This window comes from Aaosphaeria arxii (genome assembly GCF_010015735.1).
Source record: "Aaosphaeria arxii CBS 175.79 unplaced genomic scaffold BU24scaffold_13, whole genome shotgun sequence".
Taxonomy (NCBI): Eukaryota; Fungi; Ascomycota; class Dothideomycetes; order Pleosporales; genus Aaosphaeria; species Aaosphaeria arxii.
This window is the reverse complement of record NW_022983486.1, coordinates 1073634-1101457: the sequence shown is the minus strand read 5'-3', so window position 1 is coordinate 1101457 and position 27824 is coordinate 1073634. Positions and strand designations below refer to the sequence as shown.

General features: G+C 48.1%; 12 protein-coding genes across 12 annotated transcripts; 6 read left to right on the top strand and 6 right to left on the bottom strand.

Moving 5' to 3' along the window:
- Positions 1–60: 60 nt before the first annotated feature.
- Positions 61–1176, top strand: BU24DRAFT_326239 (uncharacterized protein; the record flags this gene model as incomplete). The annotated part of the gene is made up of 1 exon (XM_033522983.1): positions 61–1176. A coding segment is annotated over one exon (1116 nt), but the record flags the coding sequence as incomplete, so codon positions are not given.
- Positions 1177–1902: 726 nt separating this feature from the next.
- BU24DRAFT_415051 (MFS general substrate transporter) lies at positions 1903–3633 on the top strand (the record flags this gene model as incomplete). Its single annotated transcript, XM_033526265.1, has 5 exons — positions 1903–2087; positions 2138–2441; positions 2495–2633; positions 2686–2963; positions 3013–3633. 5 exons carry the CDS (start codon positions 1903–1905, stop codon positions 3631–3633), a joined length of 1527 nt encoding a protein of 508 aa, XP_033378089.1.
- Positions 3634–4905: 1272 nt separating this feature from the next.
- Positions 4906–5464, bottom strand: BU24DRAFT_415050 (uncharacterized protein; the record flags this gene model as incomplete). Its single annotated transcript, XM_033526264.1, has 2 exons — positions 4906–5348; positions 5401–5464. 2 exons carry the CDS (start codon positions 5462–5464, stop codon positions 4906–4908), a joined length of 507 nt encoding a protein of 168 aa, XP_033378088.1.
- A 1751-nt stretch (positions 5465–7215) lies between these two features.
- Positions 7216–9012, top strand: BU24DRAFT_312985 (uncharacterized protein; the record flags this gene model as incomplete). Its single annotated transcript, XM_033522844.1, has 1 exon — positions 7216–9012. A coding segment is annotated over one exon (1797 nt), but the record flags the coding sequence as incomplete, so codon positions are not given.
- A 343-nt stretch (positions 9013–9355) lies between these two features.
- Positions 9356–13162, bottom strand: BU24DRAFT_497308 (NAD(P)-binding protein; the record flags this gene model as incomplete). Its single annotated transcript, XM_033534259.1, has 7 exons — positions 9356–9810; positions 9859–9940; positions 9990–10067; positions 10115–10430; positions 11568–11881; positions 11936–12233; positions 12289–13162. 7 exons carry the CDS (start codon positions 13160–13162, stop codon positions 9376–9378), a joined length of 2397 nt encoding a protein of 798 aa, XP_033378086.1. The 3' UTR covers positions 9356–9375.
- Positions 13163–13484: 322 nt separating this feature from the next.
- BU24DRAFT_455665 (general substrate transporter) lies at positions 13485–15212 on the top strand (the record flags this gene model as incomplete). The annotated part of the gene is made up of 6 exons (XM_033531385.1): positions 13485–13544; positions 13596–13612; positions 13660–13720; positions 13767–14469; positions 14516–14844; positions 14892–15212. The coding sequence occupies 6 exons, from the start codon at positions 13485–13487 to the stop codon at positions 15210–15212; spliced, it is 1491 nt and encodes a 496-aa protein (XP_033378085.1).
- A 133-nt stretch (positions 15213–15345) lies between these two features.
- On the bottom strand, positions 15346–19445 carry BU24DRAFT_497306 (uncharacterized protein; the record flags this gene model as incomplete). The annotated part of the gene is made up of 3 exons (XM_033534258.1): positions 17738–19445; positions 17423–17677; positions 15346–17345 (listed from the first exon to the last, which is right to left on the bottom strand). Exons 1-3 carry the CDS (start codon positions 19278–19280, stop codon positions 15346–15348), a joined length of 3798 nt encoding a protein of 1265 aa, XP_033378084.1. The 5' UTR covers positions 19281–19445.
- A 720-nt stretch (positions 19446–20165) lies between these two features.
- Positions 20166–21316, top strand: BU24DRAFT_497305 (uncharacterized protein). The gene is made up of 3 exons (XM_033534257.1): positions 20166–20767; positions 20829–20961; positions 21015–21316. The coding sequence occupies exons 1-3, from the start codon at positions 20251–20253 to the stop codon at positions 21280–21282; spliced, it is 918 nt and encodes a 305-aa protein (XP_033378083.1). The 5' UTR covers positions 20166–20250; the 3' UTR covers positions 21283–21316.
- Positions 21317–21324: 8 nt separating this feature from the next.
- On the bottom strand, positions 21325–22579 carry BU24DRAFT_81496 (NAD(P)-binding protein). The gene has a single exon (XM_033534671.1). The coding sequence runs from the start codon at positions 22346–22348 to the stop codon at positions 21395–21397; it is 954 nt and encodes a 317-aa protein (XP_033378082.1). The 5' UTR covers positions 22349–22579; the 3' UTR covers positions 21325–21394.
- On the top strand, positions 22530–24311 carry BU24DRAFT_81470 (uncharacterized protein). Its single transcript, XM_033534670.1, has one exon. It carries the CDS (start codon positions 22712–22714, stop codon positions 23924–23926), a length of 1215 nt encoding a protein of 404 aa, XP_033378081.1. The 5' UTR covers positions 22530–22711; the 3' UTR covers positions 23927–24311.
- BU24DRAFT_358534 (uncharacterized protein) lies at positions 24063–24852 on the bottom strand (the record flags this gene model as incomplete). The annotated part of the gene is made up of 3 exons (XM_033523997.1): positions 24063–24284; positions 24345–24667; positions 24726–24852. The coding sequence occupies 3 exons, from the start codon at positions 24850–24852 to the stop codon at positions 24063–24065; spliced, it is 672 nt and encodes a 223-aa protein (XP_033378080.1).
- Positions 24853–25524: 672 nt separating this feature from the next.
- On the bottom strand, positions 25525–27667 carry BU24DRAFT_428620 (uncharacterized protein). The gene is made up of 2 exons (XM_033529521.1): positions 27447–27667; positions 25525–27390 (listed from the first exon to the last, which is right to left on the bottom strand). Exons 1-2 carry the CDS (start codon positions 27466–27468, stop codon positions 25784–25786), a joined length of 1629 nt encoding a protein of 542 aa, XP_033378079.1. The 5' UTR covers positions 27469–27667; the 3' UTR covers positions 25525–25783.
- Positions 27668–27824: the final 157 nt, after the last annotated feature.

Sequence of the window (27824 nt, the reverse complement as noted above, 5' to 3'; positions counted from 1 at the left end):
CGACACCGTTCCCCCAACCCTCCCGCGGCGCCGCCCCATCTCCATTCAACCGTCGCAACCATGATGCGAAAGAAAGTTACCTACACCAACATCACCTCCATACCCTCATTTATCCCCCGCCAGCTCGCCATCGACATCCTCCACAGCCACGGCGAAATCATAGAGCTGAACCCCCTCGTTCTAGGCTATGAAGCCATCAAGGCGCCTCGCGATGCCCCCGCCGACGAGTTCTACTCCACCTGGTACGAAATTTCTGAGAAGATTCAGTACATTCCAGGCATAGGAAAGCTGGGATCGGGCAACATCAAATTCAAGGGCTGCTTCCATGACATGCCCTGGGGCCTGCAGACCCACATCTACGCACCCGCCAACGTCGACCTGCGCAACAAATGGCAAATCTGTGGCAACCAGCCCGGCGAACCCCCAGAGCAGCGCGAAATGGGAATCGGCGCACCCCCGGAAGGTCTCTACCTGCGCGAAGATATCGAGATTAAGTGCAACGTCGCCATGGCCAGTTTCGTGAAGAAGGAGACCAAGGCAGCTTCCAAAATCCTCGTCGAGCGCTTGATCAAGAAGGCCGAATTACTGGACGCCGGTGTACTGAGCGCCATGATGGAGAATGGAAGGCTGAAGACGGTCAACCCAGCAGATCGCTCATCCACCCGACCGAACCCCAACTCGCCTCAACCCTCACCCAAGGCGCCCTACAATATGCCCATGTCTCCAACGCGCCAGTCCGTATTCCCTGCGAACGCTATGGGAGGCCAGCAGTACCCAAATCAGCCCAACGAGGTCGTCATGGAGCTACCGGGCGATTTCTACCATGCTCCGCCTCAGCCCTCCCCTGGTCTCCTTGCGCCGAACGACAGGCGACTCTCCAATGCTTCCGAGCTCTCCGGCGGCTCTCCCCAACCTTCGGATGGCAGGTGGTCGCAAACATCCAACGACTACCAGAGCTCCGTCGGTTCGCGACCCAGTTCGTACGCTTCAGACGGCATGCGTTCGCCGGGACTCGAGCAGAAGGGTTTTGCGACAGAATTGCCGACTATGGAAGAGACAAGGGAAGAGCACGAGGATGCGCGAAGGAGGCTCGAGGGTAACCAGTACCCTGATGATCGCAAGTACAAATACAATCCGCAGGATTTCATCAATACTCAACAGCAATATGTACAACAATTGCAGCAGCAACAACAACAACCACAGCCATACGGACATCCACCACAGTATGCTCCGTACCAGCCTAGGTGATGGTAGACGCTTGGTTGTTAATATATGGATAATGTAACGAGTACGGTCATGGAGGGTTGGTCACGGCGTTGGGAAATATCCGCGAGTCTTTTATGGCGTTCTTTTGCAGGAAGGAATGACAACCCAGGTATTATCTATCACGATGAGCTTTCGCGCTTCTTAAAAAGTCGGGGCGCTACACCCACAATTTATTCTTACCAATTGTTCAAATACCTTATTCATCCCGTTTCTTCGATATAACCTTGAGTAGGAGTACCGTGACTCCAAGTACCGAAAAGTGCCATCCCGTCGATATGCCGATCATGACACCTCGAAAGCTTTCGGGGTCCCTCATTGGACCGACTTATCACCATTTCTCACGCGCGAACGCGCCACCCCAGTCGAGCACAAAGGCATCGCGGTTCATGTACCCTGCATAGCGCATCGGAATGTTGCACTACCCCGTATGCTCGTGTGGAGAAGAGGGAAAAGAAGAGGGGGACTACGGCCCGTTACACCTCGTGTGACCTTAGCCCTTCACTACCCCAGGTTTGGCACTCGTCAGTGGCGTACTCTTGTCATAGCTTCGCACCTTCTTAAGCTTTGCGCCCCGCCTTGTCGTTTGCTTCTGTCTTGTTTCGTGCAACATCAATTGCCATTCATCAAGTAGTCGGAATGGAAGACCACACTGTGAGAGACGCCGAGCTGGCAGAGAAGAATGAGACTACGCATCAGGAAGCTTTGCACCATGGCAAGCTCACAGCCGATGAGCTCGAGATCGAGAAGAAGTTGAGGAGAAAGATTGACATTAGGATCATGCCATTGGTCATTCTAGTTTACTTGATGAACTACATTGATCGGTGCGTCGCCTTTTCCACTCCCTATCAACTTACAATGCTGACGCCAACAGAAACAATTATGCGGCCGCCCGTCTTCAAGGCCTTGTTGAAGATCTCCATCTCGTTGGCGATCAATACCAGGTCGGATTGTCCATTTTGTTCGTCGGTTACATCCTCATGCAAGTCCCATCCAATCTCCTTCTCAACTATGCTGGACGACCGAGTTGGTACTTGGGGTTTTTTATCATAGCATGGGGGCTGGTTTCGGCACTTACTTGTTTGGCCACCAACTACGCTGGCATCGTAGCATGTCGCTTCTTCCTTGGGTTGGTAGAGGCGCCTTTCTTTCCTGGTGTTTTGTTCTACTTATCAAAGGTTAGTTTCGCGCTAGGGACATTGATAAATCACGTGACACTTATCTGCACTAGTGGTACACCAAAGAAGAGCTTTCGAAGCGTATGGCCATGTTCTACTCGGGATCGTTGGTTTCGGGCGCTTTTGGCAACCTCATTGCAGCTGGAATTCTATCGGGGCTGGCTGGCAAGAGGGGATTGAGTGCCTGGCAATGTAAGCAATGCACATGTGGCTAAAACAGTATTTGTATCTGATGACATCTCAGGGCTCTACATCATCGAGGGTTCAATCACGATTTTTGTCGGTCTGGTAGTCATTGTCGTATTGCCCGACTTTCCAGACACATGGAAGTCATTAGATATCGAAATGAAGCGTGTGGCAAACCGCCGTCTTGCTCTCGACGCTGCCGAAGTTGACGTTGACGAAGCAGGCGGCATGTCTCAAATCCGGGGCATGAAGCTGGCATTCCAAGACCCAAAGACGTATATGCTTGCTCTCGCATATTTTTGCATCACAGGCTCCTCAGGATTCCAAAACTTCTTCGTGGGTATAAATTTGAGTACAGTGCTTCCCTCGTATCTAATAATAGCAGCCAACCTTAACCCGTACACTTGGGTACAACAACACCATTTCCCTCCTGCTCGTGGCTCCGCCTTATATCTTTATGGTCATATACTCCTTCTGTCACTGCTACGTGTCAGACCACATCGGCAACCGCTTCTGGTTCCTCACGTACCCAGCTTTCATAGCCATCGCCGGATTCCTCATCTTCATGTTCACCGACTCCTTCGGTCCTCGATACTTCTCCTTTTTCTTATTAATCTTTGTCTTCGCTCAGAACGGTGTAATATACGCTTGGATCTCTAATGCTATCCCAAGGCCGCCAGCTAAGCGTGCTGCGGCCCTTGCATTTATCAATTCCGTCGGAAATTCCGCCTCCATCTGGACACCCTTTACTTACTGGCCGTCCTCTGGCCCGCACTACCGGCCCGCACTTGGAATATGCATCGGGCTTGAGGTCCTCGCAGTGATTTGCTTCGTAGCTTTGAGATTCACTCTCCAGAGGCAGAACAAGAGGTTAGAGGCGTTGGAGAGGATGGGTGGGGATTTGGACGAGAGGGAAGCTAAGAAGTTGGAGAAGACGGCCGAGGTAGAGGGGATTGACATCAGGACTGCGAGGGAGATGCAGAAGGGGTATCGGTATATGCTTTAAGCGTCGGTGTTCGTTCTTTTCTTCGCTTTTGGGCGTTTCGGAAGAAATGACGTTTATTGGGTAGAGTACGAATTTGTCGTTCCGTTTGAGGCTTAGTGGGTTTGTTTGTTTGTGAATATATTCTATTCTCTTCAGTAAAACACTTTGTCTTTGGTTTTATGCCGTTTCGATGTTGATAGATCTACATTAAAAATAGTCTGTAGGCCCTAAACGGCCTCAAAGGAGCTTGCGCATACGTACCTATTATCTACCTGTCTACCTACCTACAATACACCCAGAGGAACTAGTCGATTCGATTTCCACGTGGTCGATCATAATCAACGAGTGACCAAATTTCTGCCCATGATATCAACCATAATTGAGTCGATTTCGATCAGCAGTACCAATTGATCAACCTCCTCAATCAACTAAGTGGTCGACCGTGCAGTTGAATAGTGATCAATCGTTGACCTGTCGCAGTAATCGACTAACCACCTGCTATATCAATCAATTGACTACCTGCCCTACTACACTGTTGGAATATTAGAACTTCTTAACTGAAGTACGCCAAGAGCCCTTCTAGCCAACCAGAATCGATCTTTCCACGTGGTACGCTGTTTTTTGCACCGTTACAGAGTGAGCATAATAAATTTGCTGCGCAAGCAATCAAGATTTACTTAAGCGCAGTCTTGATGACTATTGATCACGATTCACTTTAAGAAACAAGGCACTCTACTGTTTACATAGCATGTTATAGAAAATAGGGAAAGTTCTATTGTATGGGTATGACTAAAGAAAAAGGAAATGGGTGGACATTTGGGGTATTGGGGTATTGGGGTATATAATAAGGAAAGAGGAAACATGAACCTCGAATGGGATGGGTTGGGTATACCGGGAGACACTTGCCTGCAACCGGAACTCCAGAACTGCATGCTCAAGGTCTATTCGACCGAGCTGAAAAAAAAACACTAGGGGTATTCGCAAATATCAAGTCGCAGGGAAGGACTATTTTTTGTGGGGTTTTCGTTTTTTCGTGGTTTTTTTGGTGACAGGGGAGGGTATGGTCGATTCAAAGTTCATCCGGCTGCTAAAAGGGACAGTCGAATGTTTGTCGGACCTAAGAGATTGGGCCCCGATCGTTTTTATGTCTTTATGGTTTTTTTGGTTTTTTTTGGGGGGTCGGCGGTGGAAGAAGAAAACATCCAGACCGGGAAATGCTGTTGGTGGATAACTCTGTATGAAGTCAGTCAGTCTTTGAGTCTACTTATGCGTATTCAATCTAACATACCGATACTAGATCATAGAGTAGATTTTCTCCCCGACCCAGCAGATCGAGTTCCAAACTAGAAACCCGACGGCGGCGATGGCTATCAGGACCACGAAGTGGACAATCTTTGAACACAGTCCAGCGACCGAGATTCCCACGTTGCCCCAGAAGTCCATGGACTTCGAGTGCTGGTATTGTGCGATGACCTTTCCTTGGAACCAGGCAAAGGTTTTCTTCTTCAAGGTCGCCCAGGCAGCATATTGCCTACTTAAGGCCATTTTGAGGACGTCTGAGGGAGTGGCCCCAGTGGTGATAGCAGTTGTTGTAGTGGGGGCGGTAGCAGTGGTCCGCTTGTTGCAACGGTAAACTCCAGAGCTTTGGGGAGGAGCATGCATTTTGGAGCATGCGGTACTCGAGAATGTCTCTAGAGTTGGGATTTCAACTATCTCATAGTCGTCGTAACCCAATTCTGGAAGGTCAGTGTATGTTGACCAGCTGGAAGAGTTGAGTCGAGAACTTACTACCGCCCTTCGAACACAACAAGGTTGGAAGCAAGCTTCCGAAGTTGAACGAGAAAGAAAACATTTTGTGAATGTTTCTTAGAAGTTGTAAGTTGTGTGTGTGTAGGTTGTAGATGTTGTTGTGGTTGTACTGTAAGTAGTGTGATACTGATGGATGAGAACCAAAAACTCTGGGGAGGGCGGGGGTTTAAATAATGGATTAGACGTACACAGGGCACGGACACATGGGCGTGCAATGCCTGCTACTTCCTGTTACTGTGGGGTGGGAGGAGTCGAAGTGAATGAGGATGGCCCACTGTGGGGGTGATTGGGTGGGTTGCCTGGGCCCCGTGGTGATTCTACTTTCAACTCTGAGTGAATTCCAAACACCGCAGCAGAGAAAAGTGGAGACTATGGCATAAAAGCGTCAGCAAACGTTTTCTATTGGCTATTACTACCAATACCTGCTATAACTTTGTAGTGATTTGGGGTCATAGCAGAGAAATGCACAGTCGATGTGTCTTTATAGCAGACGTCATTCTATGATCATCCTGGAGGACTTGTCCACCGCTAAAGGTCATTGATTGAAGATAACAATCCAGAATCTACAGGAGAAATATCATTCTATATCGAGTAGATCATGATCAAGTGGAACTCGTGGAGGCGAATCTTCATCTGAACGGCATCGATTGGACCTTTGCCTACCCGCCTTTTCCCTCCTACAGCTTGCTCTGCCGAAGACCGGCAATAGACGATTCTTCCATCTTGAGCCTATCATGGCTATGTGCTAAGTTGGAGGGTATGAAATGTATTGTTAGTGGTTCATCAACATGTAAGACTGCTGAAATCCGCACGATAGAGTTTCAAACACATACATTTACACACGATGAATCCTGTTGATGATGGAACAGTAAACCGATTACAGATCTTTCTGAAACACTTCAAGTGGCTTTTACCCTCTAGATAAGCAGCTTCCATCCCTCATACACAATAATATAAACGTACCAAATTCTTTCAAATTCGGCCAAGTTATTAAAACATATCAAATGCAATCACTGACACGGTACATGATATCGTAGTGTTCATATGTCACCTGGAGAAGAATGGTCGTTACAATTGAAGTATCTCGTCTCAGAAACGCATCTATTAATACTAGCCCAGCTCAACAATTGGATCGAAGGCACAGTAGAAGGATCAAGGGCCATATTTGGAGAAGCTTGAAATCATATCCTTCCAGAGAGAGGCGGGAAATGATGTATCGTTTTATATATTCAAGACGTACATGATCTATACATGGTACTCGTACAACGGGATGAAGGATTTGAGAAGGTAATGACTACAGACTGATGTTCCAATTAAACTTGGACTTTAGTTTGGTCTCACCAAGCACCTATGCTTGTGCTCCTGGGCGTTTGTATTGGACTAGTGTTGTAGAGACAAACAGGTATTAGGAAGTTTTATGATCTTTGTGTACATGGAGCAATCGACTGAAACATGACGCTTTCGTATTCATTGACCTTATCCAAGAATGCTATAAAGCGGCGACCACATTGGGCCAGACTGATCTGTTTGGGTTAGCACTAAGGTCCCCCACCCACCCCCTCACCTCGGCATTCTCCGGGCGACCTATTCACCCTAAATCTGTACAACACCTGTGTAAGGAATGATGAGTTACTGGTAATGAGATTCTAACAAGACACAATCAACACAAGGTCCTTCTTCCTAGAACTATATATATGCTAAGATACCTGATATCTGTTGTCACACTTCTTGTTTATAATTGTCGTTGCGATGGCTTCTACGCCCAATAACTCGAACCAGCCAGTGCCCAAACCGAAGCAGAAGCATGTCACTACCGCATGCTTGAATTGCCGTAACCGCAAGATTAAGTGCGATGCAGTTACACCATCGTGCAGTAATTGTGTTCTCTATTCACAAAAGTGTGTCTATCAACATGGCGTAGACAAGCGAAAGATACCGATTAAGGAACGGTTGCTTGCGGTTGAAGCGTACGCGAAAGAGCTGGAAACTCTCCTAATCGAGAATGGCATCCCATTACCAGGCGAGCAACGTTCTCTGTCACCACCTACGACAGGATTAGAAACGCCCATACTTCCTTCAGCATCTAGGAAGAACTCTAAGCCTCCCATTGCCTCAAACCTAGACCTGGCGAAACCGAATACGTCATTTCACTCCCCCCCAGCTGAAGGTTCATCGCCTCTCGTCGACCAACTCACCGGTAGCTTAGGGTCACTGCAGCTTGCTGAAGATGGGCAGTTACGATTTTATGGTGCTACATCGAACCTGCACTTGCTCGTAGCAGGAGCCCGGAGTTCGAATGTCGCAAAATCATTAGCTGACCCGATGGCAATCCAATCCACGCTGGACGCGGCTGGGGTGGGCCATTACGTTGATCCGGAGCTTGAGGATCATCTCATCAAGTTGTACTTTTGCTGGGAAGACCCGAGCATTCACCTTGTCCAGGAGGATGTGTTCTATCGCGAACGCCAGTATTGCAAGGCGAACATGGAACCAAGCAAGCTGTATTCCGAAGTACTGGTCAATTCCATGTGTGCCGTGGGTGCATCCTTGACTTCACGACACTGCGTTGAGCTTCCCGAATCCTTGGTGGACTTCTTTTCTGCCCGTGCACGAGCACTTCTTGATGTAGAGTTGGACTCGCCGACGTTATCTACTGTTCAATCTCTTGGTATTCTCAGCGGTGTTGAGTCCATCAGTACTCGCGATGCCCGCGGCTGGCTTTATAGCGGCATGGCTGTTCGCCTTGCACTCGACCTTGGTCTTCATCTAGACAATGAAGTATACGTGGATGCGGGGATCCTAAGTCCCGAAGAAGCTACACTTAGGCGCGTGGTGTTCTGGGGAGCTTTCATTCATGAGAGAATGTGGTCCCTTTATCTCGGACGGCCTGTCTCACTCGATGAGGCAGCAATTACAATTTCCCCATATGTGGCCACCACGACGGAACCAAAATACTGGCAACCTTACGTCGACGAGTATGAGGACTTTGAATATCCGCCTTTACTTGATCCTATCGAAGAGCTTAATAGGCACAACGCAACACTGTGCGCAAAGATGACACGTATTCGAGAGTCACTGTACTCTGATGCAATTGTTTCAACACTGGGTGCTCAACAGCTTCACGACTTTGCCTCTAGTATGCGAGCAGAGCTCCTGGAGTGGCAAAGATCTTTGCCCGAGTGTCTCAATGTTGATCTCACATCAGTCACCACGTTTTGTGTGCCGCATGTATTACAACTTCACATGCAGTATCATACATGCATGATCTTGGTTAACCGCCCTTTTTTTGCAGCCAGTATTGCAACATTGCCAGATGTGGCATTTTCAGATCCCATGGTTGGAAGACCGGCATGTACCGATTCAGCGAGAGCAATCTCTAGGCTACTACAAATATACAGAAGGCTGTATAGTTTTCGTCGAATTAACATCCAGGTGGTTCACCTCATCTTTACAGCCAGTCTTGTACACGTTTTGAACGCCTGCGAGGCAGTGGAACCGTCTTTGAGAAACTCCGCCTGGAAAGATCTGGAAGTATGCCAACAAGCGCTCTCTGAATTGTCAAAAGGATACAAAAGTGCAACGAGGGCACTCAGAGTCATCCACGGTATCAAGAATGAGCTTCTCAAAGCAACGCGAGAAAGCGCGAAGCGAAGTGCAGCTATCACACCCGGTAACGAGCTTGAAGATGGGGGTGGCAAGAGAAGTCGCTCAGATGAGTGGCAAGATGACTTTAATGCTTCGAATGCAGCCCGCGACGATCAGAATGAGGACATAATTCTGAATCCTGCGATGAATGTTATAGATTCCATCTTCTGGTCCGAGCTGACGAGTCTCGACTTCCCACGCTTTTGAAACAGAAAAATCATAGATGTCAGCACAGTTTACGGAAAAAAATGATATTCGAAGTAATCCAACAGATTGCTATCTAAACGTCCTTTCCTCTGTCGCTCCCTATCAATGGGTAATTCGTCCCGCAATCAAACCACCAGTAATTGGGATATCAATGCCAGTAGTGTAAGCCGCGGCATCGCTTAAGAGATAATTCACAGCACCAGTGATATCTGTGGTCTCACCAATTCTCCCTATTGGCGGCGCTGAGTTGAACACGGAGTAAAGTTCTGGTTGCTGAACCGCACAAAGTTCAGTCATGTCCGTTCGAATGAAGCCCGGAGAGATGGAGTTCACTCGTATGTTTAGAGGCGCAAGCTCCACAGCGAGCTGCTTCGTCATTATCCGCACCGCTCCTTTCGTTGCGCCATAAAAGGGAAGATGTTGCAATGGGAGGGACATGTACGATGCTATCGAAGCGATCATTACTAGACTGCCACCCGTGCCTTGATCTCGAATAGCCTTCGCCGCAAGTTGGGCACAGAAGAAGGTACCAAGTACCTATTGCTAGTTAGCAATTTATTCCTAAGGTGAGATGAATATATTTACATTGACTTTCAGGAGCCGCTCGCATTCATCCCATTGATGATCAAAAAACGGTTTGTCGGCGACGATCCCGGCAGCCGTAACACTTGATCTTAATCAGGATGCGATTTCTATAATTCTGGAGTCTCGCCTACCAATTATCTATTCGTCCAAAATCCTTGCCTATACGCCCGAATGTATCTTCTAGGGAGTTTTGTTTGGTTACGTCGGTCCTATCAGAGTTAGTTGATGTTGAGTGCGAGAGTTGAGTCTTTCTTACCGATAGTATCGTGCATTCACGCCTAGTGTTGAAAGATCAATTTTCGGTTGTTCAAGCACGTCAAGGATGGCAACATCGCCGCCAGCATCTGCCACGGCTTCTACCAACGATAGTCCAATGCCTCGAGCTCCCCCAGTAATGATGGTGGTCTTGCCTTTTAGGCTCATCCGCTCGCTAAGCGATCTCGTGTCTTTTGCACTTGTTGTATTCGATTTGAAGGCAGGCGATTGCGAAGGCGGGCTTGATTCGTTACGCTTAGGTATTGACGAAGAGATAGGACGATATTGCACCGGTCGCTTTGCAGCGCCCACTGCGTCTCGCAAAATACTTTTAGCATTTCTAGATAATATCATTTCGACTGATTTTCTGACACGAGATTACACATTCTTGACCTTACATGAGGATTAAATCAAATCCAGCATGCCTAGCAGAACTTCCATCGCCAAGGCGTGATTTCGATAATGATGGTGGTGGTTCGTGGAATGCGGGGTTGAGGTTGGGGGCGGCTGCCTCCAATTGCGTGGAAATTGAATCCCGACCCTAGAGAACTGAAGAACCCGGCAGTAGTCTTTGCCCACCTACTAGTGCACTGAGTACAGTACACTGTGTACAGCACAGTACCTTTAATAGTTTCCCTGAATTAAACCTTTACACATAATAAATAACTCTAGACTATCTTATGCATTATTTTATCCAAGTACTACAACCTTAGATTACTCCGAAATATAAGTATCTTAATGTTGTATGGACAGTAGGTACCTGGAATATACTACTACCGAGTTCTTCAGTACTCCAAGAGGACGAGATGGGGGAACAGTAATTAACCTGGAAGTGGGTGTCGATGAGTACCTTTCCGCAGTGTCCCCCCCCCCCCCCCCCCCCCCCCCCCCCCCCCCCCCCCCCCTCCTCCCCGGTCTATTACGACTATGGGAGACCTAGGTGCCTAGATAGATTAATTCTCAGAGATGTCGCACACATCGAATGGAAATGGCCCTGATTTTACTCAAATACTATATTTTACTATATCTGCTTTGAAGTCATTTTATCTTTCGTAAGGTCCTGCGGTATTTCCTTTCGAGGAAAACGTAACTGTACCGATACGCTTCACTTGTTAGTACCAAGTAACGGATGCCTCCCGAGTGTCTCAAAATATCGGGTAGTTACTTTCGGAATCATATTGAAGTTTAACCTGCAAACAGCGAAGCATCGTGCAAGTTAATTGAAAATTCATATCTATGTAAGAACGGTAATTCTAGTCTCTAGCTTGACATAATTCTTAGGCCGTCTCTGACCTGTGCACTGGCCGATTTAAAAATATCGACCACGGTGTTCCTAAATCCCTGATCCTTTCTCCATAATCCGACGAAAAAAATCATGATTCCAAGACCATAAGTAGTCGAGCTCGTCGTCCGGATCCACCTGCTTAGCGTTCTGAGAAACCACAAAGACGAACCCCCTTGCTTATTGAAGATGCCAAATCGAGGGATGGATGCCTCTTTCCAATATGTACTGGCATATCCCGGCCAGCTTGCTGCATTGCGACCATGCTCGTTGATGTACCAATTTGTGCAGCCTGCAGCAAAAACAGATCCCTGCAACTGCCGATGGATATCGTTCACCCATTGACTCTCCTTCGAAGCCTTCACCTCGAGGATGGAAGCTTTATGATCAATGAGTGGCGCAAGGAGGTTTCGTGCGACGAAATCGACTTGGACTTCGCATGTGAATAGAGCCGAATTATGGGCGGGGAATGTATTTGGACCAAACCTGGAAGATGTTAGACGACCAAAGCGAGCTTCTGTGGCGGATGCATGATCTTACAGTATAGCGAAATTTGGAAAGTTGTGTACAAAAGAACCCATATAGGCTTGTGCTCCGCGATGTTCTTTCCATTGCTGATTCAGTGATTTGCCCCCCTTGCCATACACCTCCATCGGTGTGAGGAATTGCTGGACTTGGAAGCCGGTTGCTAGAATTATGGCATCGAACTCTTCTCTGCGGCCGCTCGTGCTGACAAGTCCGGTTTCATCAATTTCTTGGATTCCTTCAGAAATGAGCTCCATATTCGGTTCGTTCAATGCATCTAAGTAGTTGGGGTCGAAAATGCGACGCTTGCAACCTGAGAAAGGTCAATTCATCAAAGTACATTTATATCTCCTCCGAGCATTGCTTACCAAGTGGAAAATCTGGCACGAGTACCTGATGGTACTTCTCCGGCGCCCTAGAGCAGATGTAATTCTTCGAATGGTCTTCAACTAACTTGCGCTTCTTCGTTGCATTGGCACCAGGCATGTAGGTGGCCACTAATTCATCATTCTCCAGAAAGATTTGTAGTCGTCTCAATCGTTCCCACCCAGGAATATAGCGGAATGCCCAAGTCTCGGTCTTGGTGAAGTTTCGATTAGGTCGTTCGTGATACCACTGTGCTGATCTGGCATACTGCTTGACACTTGCTGCGTCATTGATGATTGCTGGGACAACTTGGGCAGCAGAGCAGCCGTTTCCGATAACTGCGAGACGTTTGCCTTTGTAATTGTAGCTGTGGTCCCATTTCGCAGTATGGAACATAGCTCCTTGGAACTTCTCCATTCCAGGGAACTTAACATCGCGGGGATAAGAAATGCCACCGACCGCTGAGATGAAGACGGCGGCACTCCTGACGAACTCTAGGCCGGTTTTGCAATCCCTGAATTTGACGTCCCACTTGTTTGTCTCCTTGTTCCAAGAGGCCCCAAGGCATTCAATGGAGAAGTGCATATGGTCTCTTAAGCTGAATTTATCCACGGTTGACTCGATGTACTCAAGGATTTCTGCACCCTCGCAAAGTTCCTTGGACCAATTGGGATTGATGTTGAAGTGAAACGAGTATAAGATTGTAGGAACGTCGCAACCTATTCCTGGGTAGGTGTTTGTACGCCATGTTCCACCTACACCGTCGAGTTTCTCGTATATCGTGAAATCGCTATAGCCAAGTTTATGCTTGATCGTATAGGCCATGGAGATGCCCGATGGGCCAGCACCAATAATGATAACGTCAGGGGAAGACATGATTGAAAAGACAAAATGTCGAAACGAAAGATGCAAGATTAGTCGATGACAATTGTGAATTCAGGGTCGACGCGTTGTGGACATATATCGACGCATTACCAGGCTCGGTAGGATCGAACATTGTGGCGATAGCATAATGAAGTTCCCGGGGATTTGATTCCCGGGGAGACTTGCCAAGGTTGTGGGGGTACGCTAGTCGTGAATCTGGGGTATTAGCGGCCATCGATTCTGGACCATATGTCGAGACAACTATAAGATGATAAGGGAAGATCACAATTCTCACCCCACCCTCACTCCACTGTTTAAGCTTGACTCTATCACTATGTTCGATTCCATCAAAGGCCGCTTGCTGTACCGCTTGATGCGCATGAGTTGCGGAGTGGTATGTACCCATTAACACATAGTGTGTATATCAAATATTAATAGTGTGTAGTCTTTTATGCTCTATGGGTTGGTTCTTCCTTATGACTTCAATCGCTGTTTACTGACGGCAATAGCTATGATGCGGGAGTTCTTGGAGGGGTACAGACAACCAAACCGTTCCTCGATGCAATGGGTGTATGTGAACAAGATCCATTTGGAATACATGTCTAACAAGTGCTAGCATCCGACTGGAGCTTATGTGATTCCCATGATCGCGTCGTCTTACACCCTAGCAGCCTGCGTGTGTTCACTCTTCGTCTCCATCGTTGGAATGCCATTAGGGCGTCGAAATATCATCCTCCTTGGAAATCTCTGCGTTATCATCGGAGCAAGTCTACAAGCAAGTGCATGGAGTGTTCCACAGATAATAGTCGGCCGTATTGTCTGTGGGTTTGGCATTGGGTTCATTTCATGCACTGTGCCAATGTACCTTAGCGAAATGAGTATTACACCTGGCGAGCGTGGTCCTGAAGTGGCATTCACCTGCGCACTGCTCATCACTGGAATACCAATTGCTTACTGGATGGACTTCGGATTTACAAGATTGAATACTCAGATCTCCTGGAGATTTCCAATTGGCTTCCAGGGGTTCTTCGCGTTGATATCCGGTTCAGTAATGCTGTTCCTTCCGGATACCCCGCGATGGTACTATGCAAAAGGAAGGGAGTCTGACGGTGATGGAGTACTCATAAAACTTCATGACAAAGCCTTAGACCATCCCGATGTCCAGTATATGAAACAAGAGATCATGGCTTCATTGAAATTGGAATCCGAGGAAGAGAACAAGTTCAACATTTTGAGCCTTTTTTGGGATAACACCGACCTGAAGGCTGGGCGACGTATCAGGATCGCTTTCCTCGTCTTATCGATCCAACAAATGATGGGTAGGTTCAAAACTCCCAGCCGGGAAAATATAGCTAACGCGCATAGGCATCAATCTCTCGGTCTACTACTCAACCGTCATTTTCAAGAATGTTGGTCTGTCGGACTTCTTGTCCCAGCTCCTGGCCGCTATAATGAATACCATGTTCGCCATAGGAACGTACCCATTACCTCCAACTATCGAGAAATTTGGACGACGACGGATCATGTTCTGGTCTGCATTCGTATGCTCACTCTTCATGACCGTTTTCGTAGCCTTGATTGGAATACCAAATCCATCGCTCAGCACGCAATGGGCCGCTGCAATCGTGATCTGTGTGTGGAATATGGTGTTTGGTTATGGCTGGATTGGTGTTCCTTGGTTATATGGCCCTGAAGTACGTCACATCATCTTCAGAAAGTGCCCTCAGACTAATCCAATTAGATTGCACCTCTTAAGCATCGTCATATCGGCGGTGCTGCAGGGGCCTTCGGTGAGTGGTTGTTCAGCTTCATTACCGTCTTCGCCGGGGGCATCGCCCTTGAAAAAGTTGGTTGGAAGATCTGGATCTGGATGCTGCTCAGCAACTGGATTGCGATGCCATTTGTATGGTTTATGTGTCCTGAAACCACCGGCAAGACGCTCGAAGAGATTGATATTCTATTCGCGAAAGAATCCGTTCGTGACGGCATTCTTGCTGGACAACTCATGCGGGATAGATCGGAAGTGGAGAAAGCTGATAATGTTAAGATTGAGGAAGTCTAGAGGATAAAGAACAGTTTCTATAATTGGGAGAGGTTATCATTCAGTAGTACTTCTTGTACTGTATTTGAATCCACTATCTTGGTATATTTTCTAGGCTATTGAGTAGAGCACCCGACTTTGAAAGTCAATATTATCAAGCTCCATAATGCACAAAGTTTGCCCAAAGCAAGACATCCTCTGATCCCTTCGCACGGCCAAATTTCGCATTACGACAAGCTGTTACAGCGACGTGTAAAGCGCGTGCCACTTGGTCCTCTTTCGATCTTTTCTCTTCATTGCTTTTGTATGCGTGGTTCATTCGGGTTAATTCTTCATAAAATGCCTTGGCTATGAAGGCTGCCGCCTTATCATCAGCTTCCCAAAGAGTCCCAATGACTGCTGGAAAGCCAATGAGCTGCAGGATCGCAGCAAGGTGGACGTTCTCAGCCAGAAGCTTGAGATCATACTGCTGCGCCGTGCAGCATGCCGAGAGATATGCAAGCTGTGGTGCTCGCAACGACAGGTCTGCATTGCTGTTGAATTTCCTCAGATGCTGAATGGGCATTGGGTCAGGCGATTCTGCAGAAGCATCGTCACCAAAAAGGAAGGCAGTGTTCGACGGATCAGACAGGTCGGGCTCTGCATGGCAAGAGAAGTGAAAGATGTCGATATTGCCACCTCGAACTTGCTTTAGGACTTCTGCGGCCGGGGGCTGACACAGCTCAACTAAAACGCTTTCTGCTCGGTCCGAATCAGTACTAGAGAAGGCAGTGCGGACTGCCTCTGCTTCGCCTTCAGTGTTTAAACTGGATCTAGCTGCTGTGTGAGGCATCGTTACTAGAGCTACGTTTGGAGCTGATTCAGAAACTCTGGATTGACACTCCCGCGCAAATGCCAAAGCCGAGAATGTGGAACTGTAGGACGATATAACGTGATCGTAGGTATTGGCTTTCGGGTGCTTGCTGCCTTTGCCAGCTGCATGCAGTGGCATTAGCCCCAGGTAGCTACTTGTGATCCACCATATTCGAGGGAGTTCTGATTTCTCTTGGCTCTGTAGTAGATCAAGATGTTTGAGGACAGGCTCAACAGCTACCTCCCACAACCAAGCCAGCAATGCCCTCATCTGCTTGTTTGCCACGGGACGCTTTGACGGTGGACGCAAACTCAGGCGATTGTCACCTGTGATCAAGGGTACCTTCTTCTCCACATCGGCATAGAGAAGTTCAGGCAGTGGTAGAGATTGTATCGCATCCGATGTGACAATCAGAGCAGAGGATTGATAGCCCGAAGAGACACAAAAGCTCACAAGCGGACCCTGGATGGCTAATGCTTGTATTTGTTTGGCGGACATTGTTCGGTTGAAATTCTCCAGCCCAGGAAGTTGCCGAATTTCCTCTTCAAGCTGCTCGAACCTTTCTTGGTCCATACGGCGTTGCTTTATGAGATCCACCGTGCGGGATCTTTGGGAAGGTACCGACTGCGATAGAGAATTTCGTAGTTCTGTATATCGCCCATGAAGGTCAGGATTTTTCTCTTTGAGAATTGGTACTCGATCGTGTTGCCTCATCGCAATATTTGCCATCACACCACGACCAGCCTCTAAAATCTCCACGGCCTCATCCGGCTTATTTTGCATAATGAACGCTAGACACGCATACATGGACATATTGCTAAGACCGGAGAGCTGGTATTGTCTGTCATTTTCGTCCAATGAAAGGGGGCTTATCTTATTGAATACTCGAATACTTCGAGAGAGGATATCACCGGCATGATCCCATTGCTTCAAGGAGATGTAAGATGAACCCGCTAGGAGTCCGTTGCGTACCTGACTCATAGGAAGCGCGGCCGGGTGGTCGAAGCCTTGCCGGAAAGAAGTGATAGCAGCCAAGAGATTTGAATCGTGTTGCTCTTTGGCATCATCCTGAAGTACTTCATTCAGTTTTAAGGTCAGAAACCCTTTTGTACATAGAGTCCAAGCCATATCAGGATCCGCAGCGGGAATTTCTTTGATGCATTCCTCTTGGAGATTCAATGCTTCGGCCAGGTATTTCCTTCTTTCTTCCATACTGTCGGTAGCATCGAACCTCTTTTGGAGTTGAGTCCCAAGATCCCTCTTCCAACGATATCTCGAAGGATGTGAAGCAGGGCCACGTTCTATGACACGAAGTTAGTTGGAGCTTCTCTTCAATTGTGCGATTTCCTTCTTCTCGATCTAGGCGACAATAGCTTACCGAGCACTTCTCGAGAGATTTTGATGGCCTTATCAAGATCCTGTAGGTCTTTGCTTATGCGGTACTTGGAAGAAAGACATGCCGAGAGCGTGAATAGATAATGCACCTGACTTTCCTCGTCGTATGTGCTACTGGAAATAGCATCTGAGGCAAGTTGAATCGCTCGATCAACTACTTGAATTTCCTTTGTACGTGAAAATTTATCAACCAAGACGCTTGCTAAAGAGTGGAGACGTTTGGGATAACGTATATGTCCTGTTTTAGAATCATTAGTGTAGTTCAGATATAAGTTTTGCATCAGCGTGCTCGTGTTACCTCTAGGTGTGCCTTGTAAAGCATCTTCGGCAGCAGATATTGCCTCATTCAAATCCTCCGAACTCTGGGTGATTTTGTAGCGTAAGTTGAGGAACAAACTCAAGGAATCAAGCATAACATATTTCGATGAATCATCATCTGAAACAATGCGCAGTGCCTCACGTTCCAATGCGATGCACTCCTCCAAAGCATCAGAGTTTCCAGTGCTCGAGTAAACATCCCTCAAACCATTGGCCAGATTATGTAAACGCATAGCTCTCATGCTATTTTCTTTAGGTAGCGCAGAAACGGCCTCGCGTAGTAGGGTAATTGACTCGGTGAGATCTTCAACGTTTCCAAAGATGGAATATTTAATTCCAAGCCTGCTACCAAGAACAGTGTATGCTCCAGATCGTTGCGGCCACTTCGCTGGGCACACCTCTAGACCCTGTCTTGCTGCGGCAATTGATGCATCCATGTCGTCGACTGATAATCGAAGCTCAGCCCTTCGACAAAGCTGATTGCTTAGGGTTTGTAAGGCTGTTATGCGGTTGTTTATGTTTTTGATCTTTGGTTGTGCGGCTTTCTTGGCGGTTTCAATTGCCATTTCAAGATCCTTTGGATCGGAATAGTGATCAAACTTTGCCCTGAAAAGGAGTGTCTTCGTGATAGCAGCATCCACAAAACTTTCTGGATTCAAAGATTCGAAATTGATGGTGTTGATGGACTGTAACGCTGAACTGAGGTTCTTCACATCACTCGTTCGATTGACTTGATTGACCACACAATCTGCCACCTCCACTGCAGCCTTGGTATGGTATTCGTTCGAGGGTGGAAATAGCTTCAAGGCCTGGGCAAAGGACGATCGGGCAGACTCAAGATCTGTAAGATCTCTCCGCAAGCCGAACTGACGCTTCAGGCTGGAAGCTCTGTTATACAGAAATAACCCCTTGGTTACACCTATCGGCATTTCTACAATTTGACGTATATCGTTGATGGTTTCGAGATCCTGCGGTAATAGTGTGAGCTTACTCTTCCACTTTTTCAAATTGGACAACGCGGCATTGGCTAATTCAAGTGCAGCCTGGTAGTCGTCATCATTTTTCTCCCCATAGGCAAAGTAACGGTAGATGTACGTCCTACTCAGAAAACAAGCTTCGAAGAGGTTGCACCGCGAGGGTTTCGGTGCGAGATCATAGATCGGTCGTAGTTTCTCTATGAGTTCGTCCAGAACCTTACTATCATTTGTCGCAAAGAATAGATCTCGGGTCTGGTGGCATTCCGCGAGGAATAGATCGTGCAGGAATTCGCTCAAAAAGTCATTGCGCGCAAACGGCTGCGGTGAATGGTCTTCATTCAAGACATTGATCGCTCCTTGTGAAAGACTAATTGCCTTGCGGAGAGCGTTGATATCGCCATTGCGTTGGTAGTAATCAGCCTGCTCCGTAGCCTGGAACGCGAGCTCTTCGGCGATTGGGATCTTTTCTTCTGTTGCTTTATCCATTACACCCAGCGCTGATCGGACAGACCCGCCAAGGCGCTTCATGGCTTTGGAGAACGGCATTGTTCTTAAAAGCCTCGAAATCCAAATGTTCGTGAATTTTTTGATATGTGAAAAGAGAGACGGATTCCGTTTAGAAGACGAATGAAGTGTACATTATTGGACGAAGAATACGGGATGTTGTTTGTTCTGAATTAGACACGTCGGGCTGCCCCTCTGCTAGTATTTTATGTCCACAACAGTGCCTTCTCGAGGTTTTTCGCGACCAGTTAAGATTGTTTGCTGGCTACAGTACACTCTTAAATAGACACTTTAGGTATAGAACATACATGAAGTTAGCATGCGGCCTGCCTGACGTGCCAACCCTCTGTACTTTGGAATAACTGGGGCTTGTAGTTTCTCGAGTGAACTTAATTCTACAAAAGAGGCATGCTTTACGGGCCCAACTAGTCGGACATGTGGCCGTGCGGGTAGAGCATGCGACATTGGAGATATAAGCACTAAACAGGGTTGTGCCTAGACGACTACCGGTCCAGAATTCTGGCCCCCAAACTACCAGATTCGTCTAGTTGCACCAATGGACGGCGAGAGACGTCTTGACGATGTCGTAGAAATGATAAACAAACCTAGGCCATGACTCGTGGAGCGGAATATTCGTTGACCCAACAGTCAGCAATGGGACGATTTCATTACCTCCCCACCAAATATTCATTCCTTTGGCATGGGAGTTTCGAGGTTACATTTCCATATCTGGTGCATGCCAAATATTCAGCCGCGCTCTGTGTGATGAATGTACATTAGCTAACTTCCTTGCTAGTTTCTAACTAAAATAGTTTCAAATTAATGATAGGTCAGCAGAAGATTGGAACTCTTAGTTGCAGTAGGAATAACTAAAAGGTGCACTGAGCTGAAATAGCTTGCAGTGTTGTTGCTTCCAGGCTTGGCATTTACTGGCCGAGCAATCCAATTGCTATAAACTTTCATCCTCTCCATCCATTGTAACTGTTCTCGATACACTATTGTACAGATCAGAATGGCAGCCAATCTTCTTTTGCTCAACGAATTTTTGCCCTCATCGGCGCTGGGCCTAGGATGGCTCGCCGATACTCTCAAAGACCCCGTGATGGATGCATTTCAATCACCGAAGCCAATTCCTGAAGAATCCGTTCTGCGCACTGTCGGCCAAAATTTTGAGGCTCTTGCATCTTCAGCTAGCACAAACTCTTTTCGGCTATCGTTGACCCGTCTCCTCAAGAATTCGGATAGCTTCAAGAACTCTAAGGATGCGGAGCTCAAGGCCGTTGAGGTCAACCGTTACTTACTTCGCCAACCGAAAGCAGTCTTCCGCGAGCTTGTCAAGGACGAACAAGCACGAGCGTGGCTCAATGAGACCATTGAGACCGGACACCGATCGTACATGATCGTCGAATTGCAGACAGCGAAAGATCCAGCTCTTGGTAGAAAACAAACGAGTGAGAGTTCTGTTGATGTGGACCTGACCGTTCCTGTCAGCACCATCGCAACAGGAGGTGTAGATGTGCTTGGATTAGGTATGCCAATTGATACACTTGACTGTACAATTCCAGATACACTCACTGACAACCCGATCAGGGGCACAACTCGACTCCGAAGTCGGAGGTGGATATTCGCGAACCAGCGACCAAAAGAAGAACTTTTCCCTTGAAGGAGAACACATATTTGCCATTGGCTTCAAGAGGATCGTTTGGAGAAGTCTTGGTTTTAGGTATGTCAATCACTTCTACTTGGATTGCTTGTGCCGTGCTGATGGAACCAAAGCAAAAACATAGATAAAGCAAGACTTGATGACAAGATAACTTGGTCTGTCTTCGGTGAGAAGCGTGGCAATAACGAGGAAGAGGTTATCGGCGCAGACCTTGCAGATGAGCTCGATGGCAAGTATGTTCCGGGCGAGGGCGAGGAAGTCGGCGAGGATGAGGATGAAGATGAAGAAGACGAGGACGATGAAGTTGCAGAGCTTCTCGGAAATAGCATTGCAGTCGGTGATCAAGTTTACATGGTAGCTGGAGAAGAGGATGATGATTAGAGATTTAGTATCATCATGAACAACTACATCAAGGCACCAATACTCTCCATTTGCTAGTCAACGATTTGATTCTCGCACATCTAGTAACACATGCATCGCCTTCAGTAGAAAATCATGTGGAATGGAACGGCATAAGATGCTTGTTCTTCTCCAAGAAATCCCTGAAGGACGTCAAAGGAACTCCATAGCTCTCAAGGTTCCGAATGTTGACCAGTCCATCAAGGTCTCGCGACACGATCTGACCCAGCTCGTAAATCTCGTTAATGTTCAGTGAGGCTATGTCTCGTGCTCTCGCCTCTTTAGTATTTCCCTTCTGCCATTCTTCATCTTCTTTGAACACTAGATCGATCTTCCTTCCACTAACAGATTCGATAGTGGATACGATCTCCGATGGTTTTAACAACTGGGACGCGAGTGAGATTTCCTTCCCGTCGAATTTGGCTGGATTATCAAGGGCCGCCGCTGCAAAAGCACCGATATCATCAGGGCTCACTAGAGATACCGTGGTGGAGGGTAAGAAATTGGTGACGAATTGTCCCTCTGACAGAGATGGGAAGTAGCATTTAGGAGCGTCGAGGAAGTTAGACATGAAGAATCCTGGGCGAATGATAGTCCAGGATATCCCGGACCCGCGAATGAGGTTTTCAACGTCAGCCTTGCCCAACAGAGCTGGAGCAAGTATAGATGCCGGAGGTGCAGAGTATTTGCTCCGTAATTCAGGGCCACTGATTGGTAGGGATGTTGAATGAACGATGTGCTTCACTCCGACGGATTTGGCGATTGTGATCAGTGATAACGCCTCCTTGGTTTCGGAATCGTCGGTGAACGAGGGCATCTGATTTAAGAAGATTGCAGAGCATCCTTGAATTGCGGATTCGACAGCTTCAGTGTTGGAAAGAGTTCCTTCGAATAGAATTGCTCCTTCATCTGCCAGTGCCTGAGCTCGCGCATCTTTTGTGTCTCTTATCAGAGCATGGACCTTCCACCCAGACTTTAAGAGGTGGTGAGCAGCAGCTTTGCCTTGGCTGCCAGTGGCGCGTGTGACGAGGACGGTTTTGGAATTCATTGAGGATATGAAGATAGGGATGTACTATTGTAGACTTTGATAGGATCTGAACTGGGCATTGTGAAGAGATCCCAACTGTGACTTTTATAGATCACCAGCATTTTGATATTTTGATGCTGAGAAATGCCAGTTGTGAATGGCGTACCATTCACCTACTCAGTTGGCCCAAAGGCTGTTTAGTGTGATTGTCATCAACCTGCACTAGCCAATTCGAGTCTTCTAGGTGGACGAAATTGCGGACTTCCATGATCACGTGATGTGCGGAAGTCCGCCATTCATCTGACGTGATGGCTCGATTGCTCATTGTAACTACAAAGTCACTTTGGCAAGTCATCATCTTGTCCCATCTTCCAATATATTGGAATGCCTGCCGATAGACTACGGTCGAACAACGCTCAGGGAAGACAAAAATCGTGCTCGGAATGCGCAAAATCCAAGCGTCGCTGTAATCAAAGTCAACCGTGTTGTACACGATGTAGGAAGCAAGATCTTCGTTGCGTATATCCTCAAATGCCCTCTCAACTCGTAGATTCCACGATACGAGATGAGAGCACTGAGCCAGAATTGATACCTGATGATGAGCTTTTCCCTGTCGCTATGCTGAATGAACCTGGAGTTGGTGCACTCGATTTCGACTTCCCTTCAGCCAATCAATCAGTCGATACACTGAATGACTTACTTGGTGGAGATGTCGAGGCAATGGAACTCACCCCAATGCCAACAAGTCCCAACTATCGCGTGGGCAAACAGTTTACCGCAGCGCAGGTGTCGTCTCAGGCTCGGTCTCGTGTCGAGTACTCGATGCAACAGCTCAAGCTCGCCCCGGCAATGATGGTGAAGGAAAACTGTACTCACTGGTGCCACCCCCAGCTTTACGCAGACGATATGCCTCGATGCGTTCAGGACGCTCAGGCCGCCTGTGCGCTCTACATATCGCGCAATGAGATCAACGCTACAGTTGTTGCCCGCCATGTAACCGAACGCACGAAAGAACTACTCGATACTCCCATCACCCATTCACCGACCCAATTGCTCGCAAGAACACATGCGCTCCTTCTGTACCAGATAATACACTTTTTCAATGACGACATACGCTACCATGCCTACATCGATGTGACCACCAAAGCTCTGGAAGAGGCTGGGTATGCTCTCCATTCGATGATCCAGTCGTACGAAGATCCAAGCGGACCCATACAGCTCTATCCAAGCGCAGCAGCGCGAACAGCATGGAAGAACTACATCATCAGAGAATCAAGCCGGAGAACACTACTGATCGCTTTACATTTCGTTGCCTTGTGTAAACTATTCCGCGGCTGGCTGTCTGCGTGTAGAGACGATCTTGTGCTGGGTAATCGTGTTACCTACTCTGCTCATCTCTGGAAAGTCGACAATGCGTTAGATTTCGCATTGGCATGGAACGAGAAGAATCATTTCCTCGTTAAGGAATTGGACTTCGACAATCTTCTGGAGAATGCTAAACCGGACGATGTTGATGTCTTTGGAAAGATGCTGCTGACGGGTGTGCTGGGCATCGACGATGTCAAAGCATGGCTCTATACACGGGGAGGTAAACTCTGAGTCTAGTTTACGAAATTGGGGTTTCAGGGGAAATGGAAGAACACATGACGTCGTGTCTGTTCATTATCATATAATCTGAAACGCTAATGGTATATATGCGGCAAATTTCCACCTCCTTACACAAAGGGCATAACCCTTACAACAATACAGCCAGACCGACAAGACCAGCGATCAGACTTCCTCCAACCATTGGACGGACGTTGGCGGCGGCACCGGGAGAGCTGCTCGAGCTGGGAGGTGCTGTAGAGGTTCCATTTGCGTTTACGTTTTGGATGGAAACGCCAGCGACGCCGGTTGAGTTCGAGCACTCGTCGTCAGCGAGGAGGGCGGCGGTAGCGTTGAATGTGATATCCGCGCACTATTCAATATCCATTAGTACCGTCGAATACCTGTTGTGTACTCAGAGCAGAAAACCTACGTTGTACAAAGAAGCACCTGTCGAAGCGATCTGGATGATCTGCAACGAAGCCTGCTTTCCATCGACACTGCTCGCGTTCAAACCCGCAGCTGCGAGACCTGCCGCGAGCTTAGCCTTGCCGGTCTCCTTCAGACAGAAGGTTCCGTTTCCGGTCTGGTTGAAGTTGGAGACGAGGGAGATGTTGAAGGCGGAGACGTTGGTGCCGATGCCGAGGTTGACGTAGGTGAGGGCCCATGGGTGGTGTACGTCCAGCTTGATGGAGCCGCCAGTTGCGGGCCATTGGGTACGGTTGTTGACGTCCTCTGTCTCACTGATGTTTGCGCCTGATGGGGGATGTTAGGAATGTGGTGGAATGCGGTGTGGATGGGAAATCAATCGTACATGGGAAGATCCATTGAGAGGCACCCTCCTCGAAAGAGTCACCGCGCCAGTAAGGATATTCGACGAGGAAATGCGCAGAAGCGACGCTCATAGCAGACAAAGCTGCGGTAACGGTGGTGAACCTCATCTTGATAATGTTCAATCGTATTCCAATTGCAAATGAATGGGCTATTCGGATGATGCAAGCAAGACACGAGATTAAATCACAATCTCACGACCTCAGCGATAGTAAAAAAGGTCAACAAACAAACAACCAAGAATTCTCGTATTCGTGCGAGATACCAGCTCCTTTATACCTCTCCAACCTCCCCACCTCTCCTTCCCACATCGCGAAGTTCTCGCCAGACCCCGCCGCCCCATTCCCACATTCCCACCTCGCACCCCATCCCTAATTCTGCGTGTTCCGAACAAATCATGAACAACTATCCCCGAAGCGTAGCAAACAAACATGGCTCGGATCCATAGCATGCATATGACCATGGAGTTGAGGGAAGGTGAACAAGGAGAATTGGCCAATGGACCCTTGGATTGAGCTGATTGTGGCGTCTTTGGGTACGTGATTAGCTTTTCCGGTAGCCGTGCAATCCATACAAATCCATTCAATCGCTACTCCCTTCAAGGTTATGAATGTCGATGGTCTCGCTGTGGGAGGTAAACTGTAGGTTTTTACTGCTCAAACTTGCTCATTTTGCCAAGAGTGAATGGTGCGTCGTGATTGGCTGCCATTCCGAGGAGAGAAGTCCAGACTTTGGATGATCATAAAGGGCTTCATGTCGTGCCTTCATAGAGTATAAGAACATGGGAGTGGATAAAAGAATAGAGTATCAATTTGGTTCAGGATTTTTCGATTTGATTCATATGCATGCTCATTTCATTCGGAATATCTACAAAAAGTATGAACTTGTCGTTTTGATGAATGGTACCTGACGCCAAGGAGGAAATGCATGCCCTAGTCTACTTTTGGAAACGAATGCCCTGGTGGATATCATGAACGCGAATAATGGGAATCATAAATGCTTGTTGCTGATCGCATATGAACATGAACAATGCTTGTTCTTCTAGAACATGCTGCTTTGCTTCTTCTTCAATGTACTCGTGCTGTTCTCGCTCGAGCTTCGTAGTCCCCAGAAGCTCTTCTTCTTCATCTTAGCCTGTGCATCTGCGGGCCTAAGTGAACTGCTGTGGAAAAACGAACTCTGGCTCGCGGCGGGACGTTGGGCAAGACCAGGAGGCTGCAAGTACGGACCATGTGCAGCAGCCGGACGGGGAGGATGTGCGGGTCGTGCAGTCTGCCAGGATCCAGCCGGTGCCTGCATAGAAGGTGTAGAATGTCGCTGGGTCTGTTGCGGTCGCGTGGGAGGGAGTAAGCTACTCTGATCGCCGAATTGTTTCCGCAGACGCTCCGTCTCCTTGTCCACCTCGGCTTGCTTCCGTCGACGCTCTTTTTCTTCCAGTTGGCGCTGCCTCTCTTCTTGCTCGAGGAATTTGCGCGTTTTGCGTGCTTCTTCTTCTTCCGCTTTCCGGCGTGCGCGACGGTTGACTTCTTCTTGTCGTTTTTGTTCCCGTGCTTCGGCCTCCACTTGTGCTTTCAGACGAGCTGTTTCGGCATCGATCTCCCATTGCGCACGTGGATCTAAGCGCTTTGCAGGCTGTGTGCTAGGTGGGCTGGTAGGCTGCCTGCCAGTTTGAAGTGGCGGCAGTGAGGTGCGTTTGGCAGCGTTCGGCGATGGTTGATTATTGTACAACCCATTTGCCAATGCCGCTTTTTCAGACTGCATGGGCTGCTGTAATCGAGGTGGCTGTTGAGGTGGTGCTTGTGGTCGAGGAGTCATCACGGGTGGGATCGTATTTCCGGGTTGAAGGGGAGAGGAGCCCTTTCTGCCCCGTAGAGGACCACTGTTCTTCCGCGAGTTAGGGTCGATGATGTTGAACGTCTCCCGCGTGTTGCTGAAGAAAAGGTCCCTGATCACTGCCGCTCCCAACAGCAAGACAACCTCCAGACCTTTATAGTCTTCCATTTCCACCCTGTAAAGATTCGTCTCCATAATGGTCAACTCCCTCAATCCAGAGAACAGGGCGACCACGATATCCGGTTCTTTGCTCTTCTTAGCCTTCTTTCCGGTTGGGTCTGTTGTTTTCCCAGTCATGTAGCATGTCAAATCCTTGCCAAATCTCCCTTCCTTCCTCCATACGAAGTTTATCTTGGGCGTTGTGGAATCCGCTCCAGGGTCGTCCTGGCTACGGTCGAGGCTCGATGAGCTCGGTGTTCGGAATGTCGTCTGCGGCATGTTGAATTCGTAGGTCACTGTGCTGCTCCATTTCGATGTCTGCTGCCGTACGATGATCTGCATATCGGGATTGTAGAGCTGCACCGCGAATTCGGTGGGGAAGATCGGCTGCGGTGGGGGTGGAACACCTCCATTCCTGCGGATTTCCTCCTGTGATAAGGACGGTTGTGTCCAACCGGGCTTTGCTAGAACCTCGCTGTACAGAATATCGGGATTGTGTGCATCGAAGAGGGCCGCGGCGTAGGTGTTTTTGGCTTCGTTCGAGGCGGGGTCGAGATGCTTCAGCGAGTATGTCGCTTCTGGTTCGGAACCATGCTGGGTGAAGTAGTAGGATTCGTTATGTTTGATGCCACCGGGTGAAGCCTTGAGAAAGAACGCTACTAGTGAGTTAGCTACATGCGAACATGTTGTTTAGACTTTGTGAACTACTCACTGGGTAGGTTCTCGTCTAACATGGCTTCATAGCAGAATATGACTGGCTCGGACTGGTACAATGACGTCGGAGAAGGACCCTGGGGATGTAGTTGGAGAAGCTCTTAATGTGAGAGCCAGAAAGGAGTATATATTCGAACAAAAAAAAGAGTGGTCCCAACTATGCACCCCGCTGCTGCGAAACTAACGAACACGCGTTTCGAGGCTGTGGTGCTGCTCCTCTCAAGCACGGCCTGTGAATGACGACGCGGTCCCATTGCCATGCAGGGGTTTAAGCCAGAACAGCGGGTTCGTGTGGCGGCGCACTGTTTCTATTTCGAGAACATCCAATCAGATCTGCTCAATGCTGAAACCACGTGACGTCACCAAAGATGCCCTC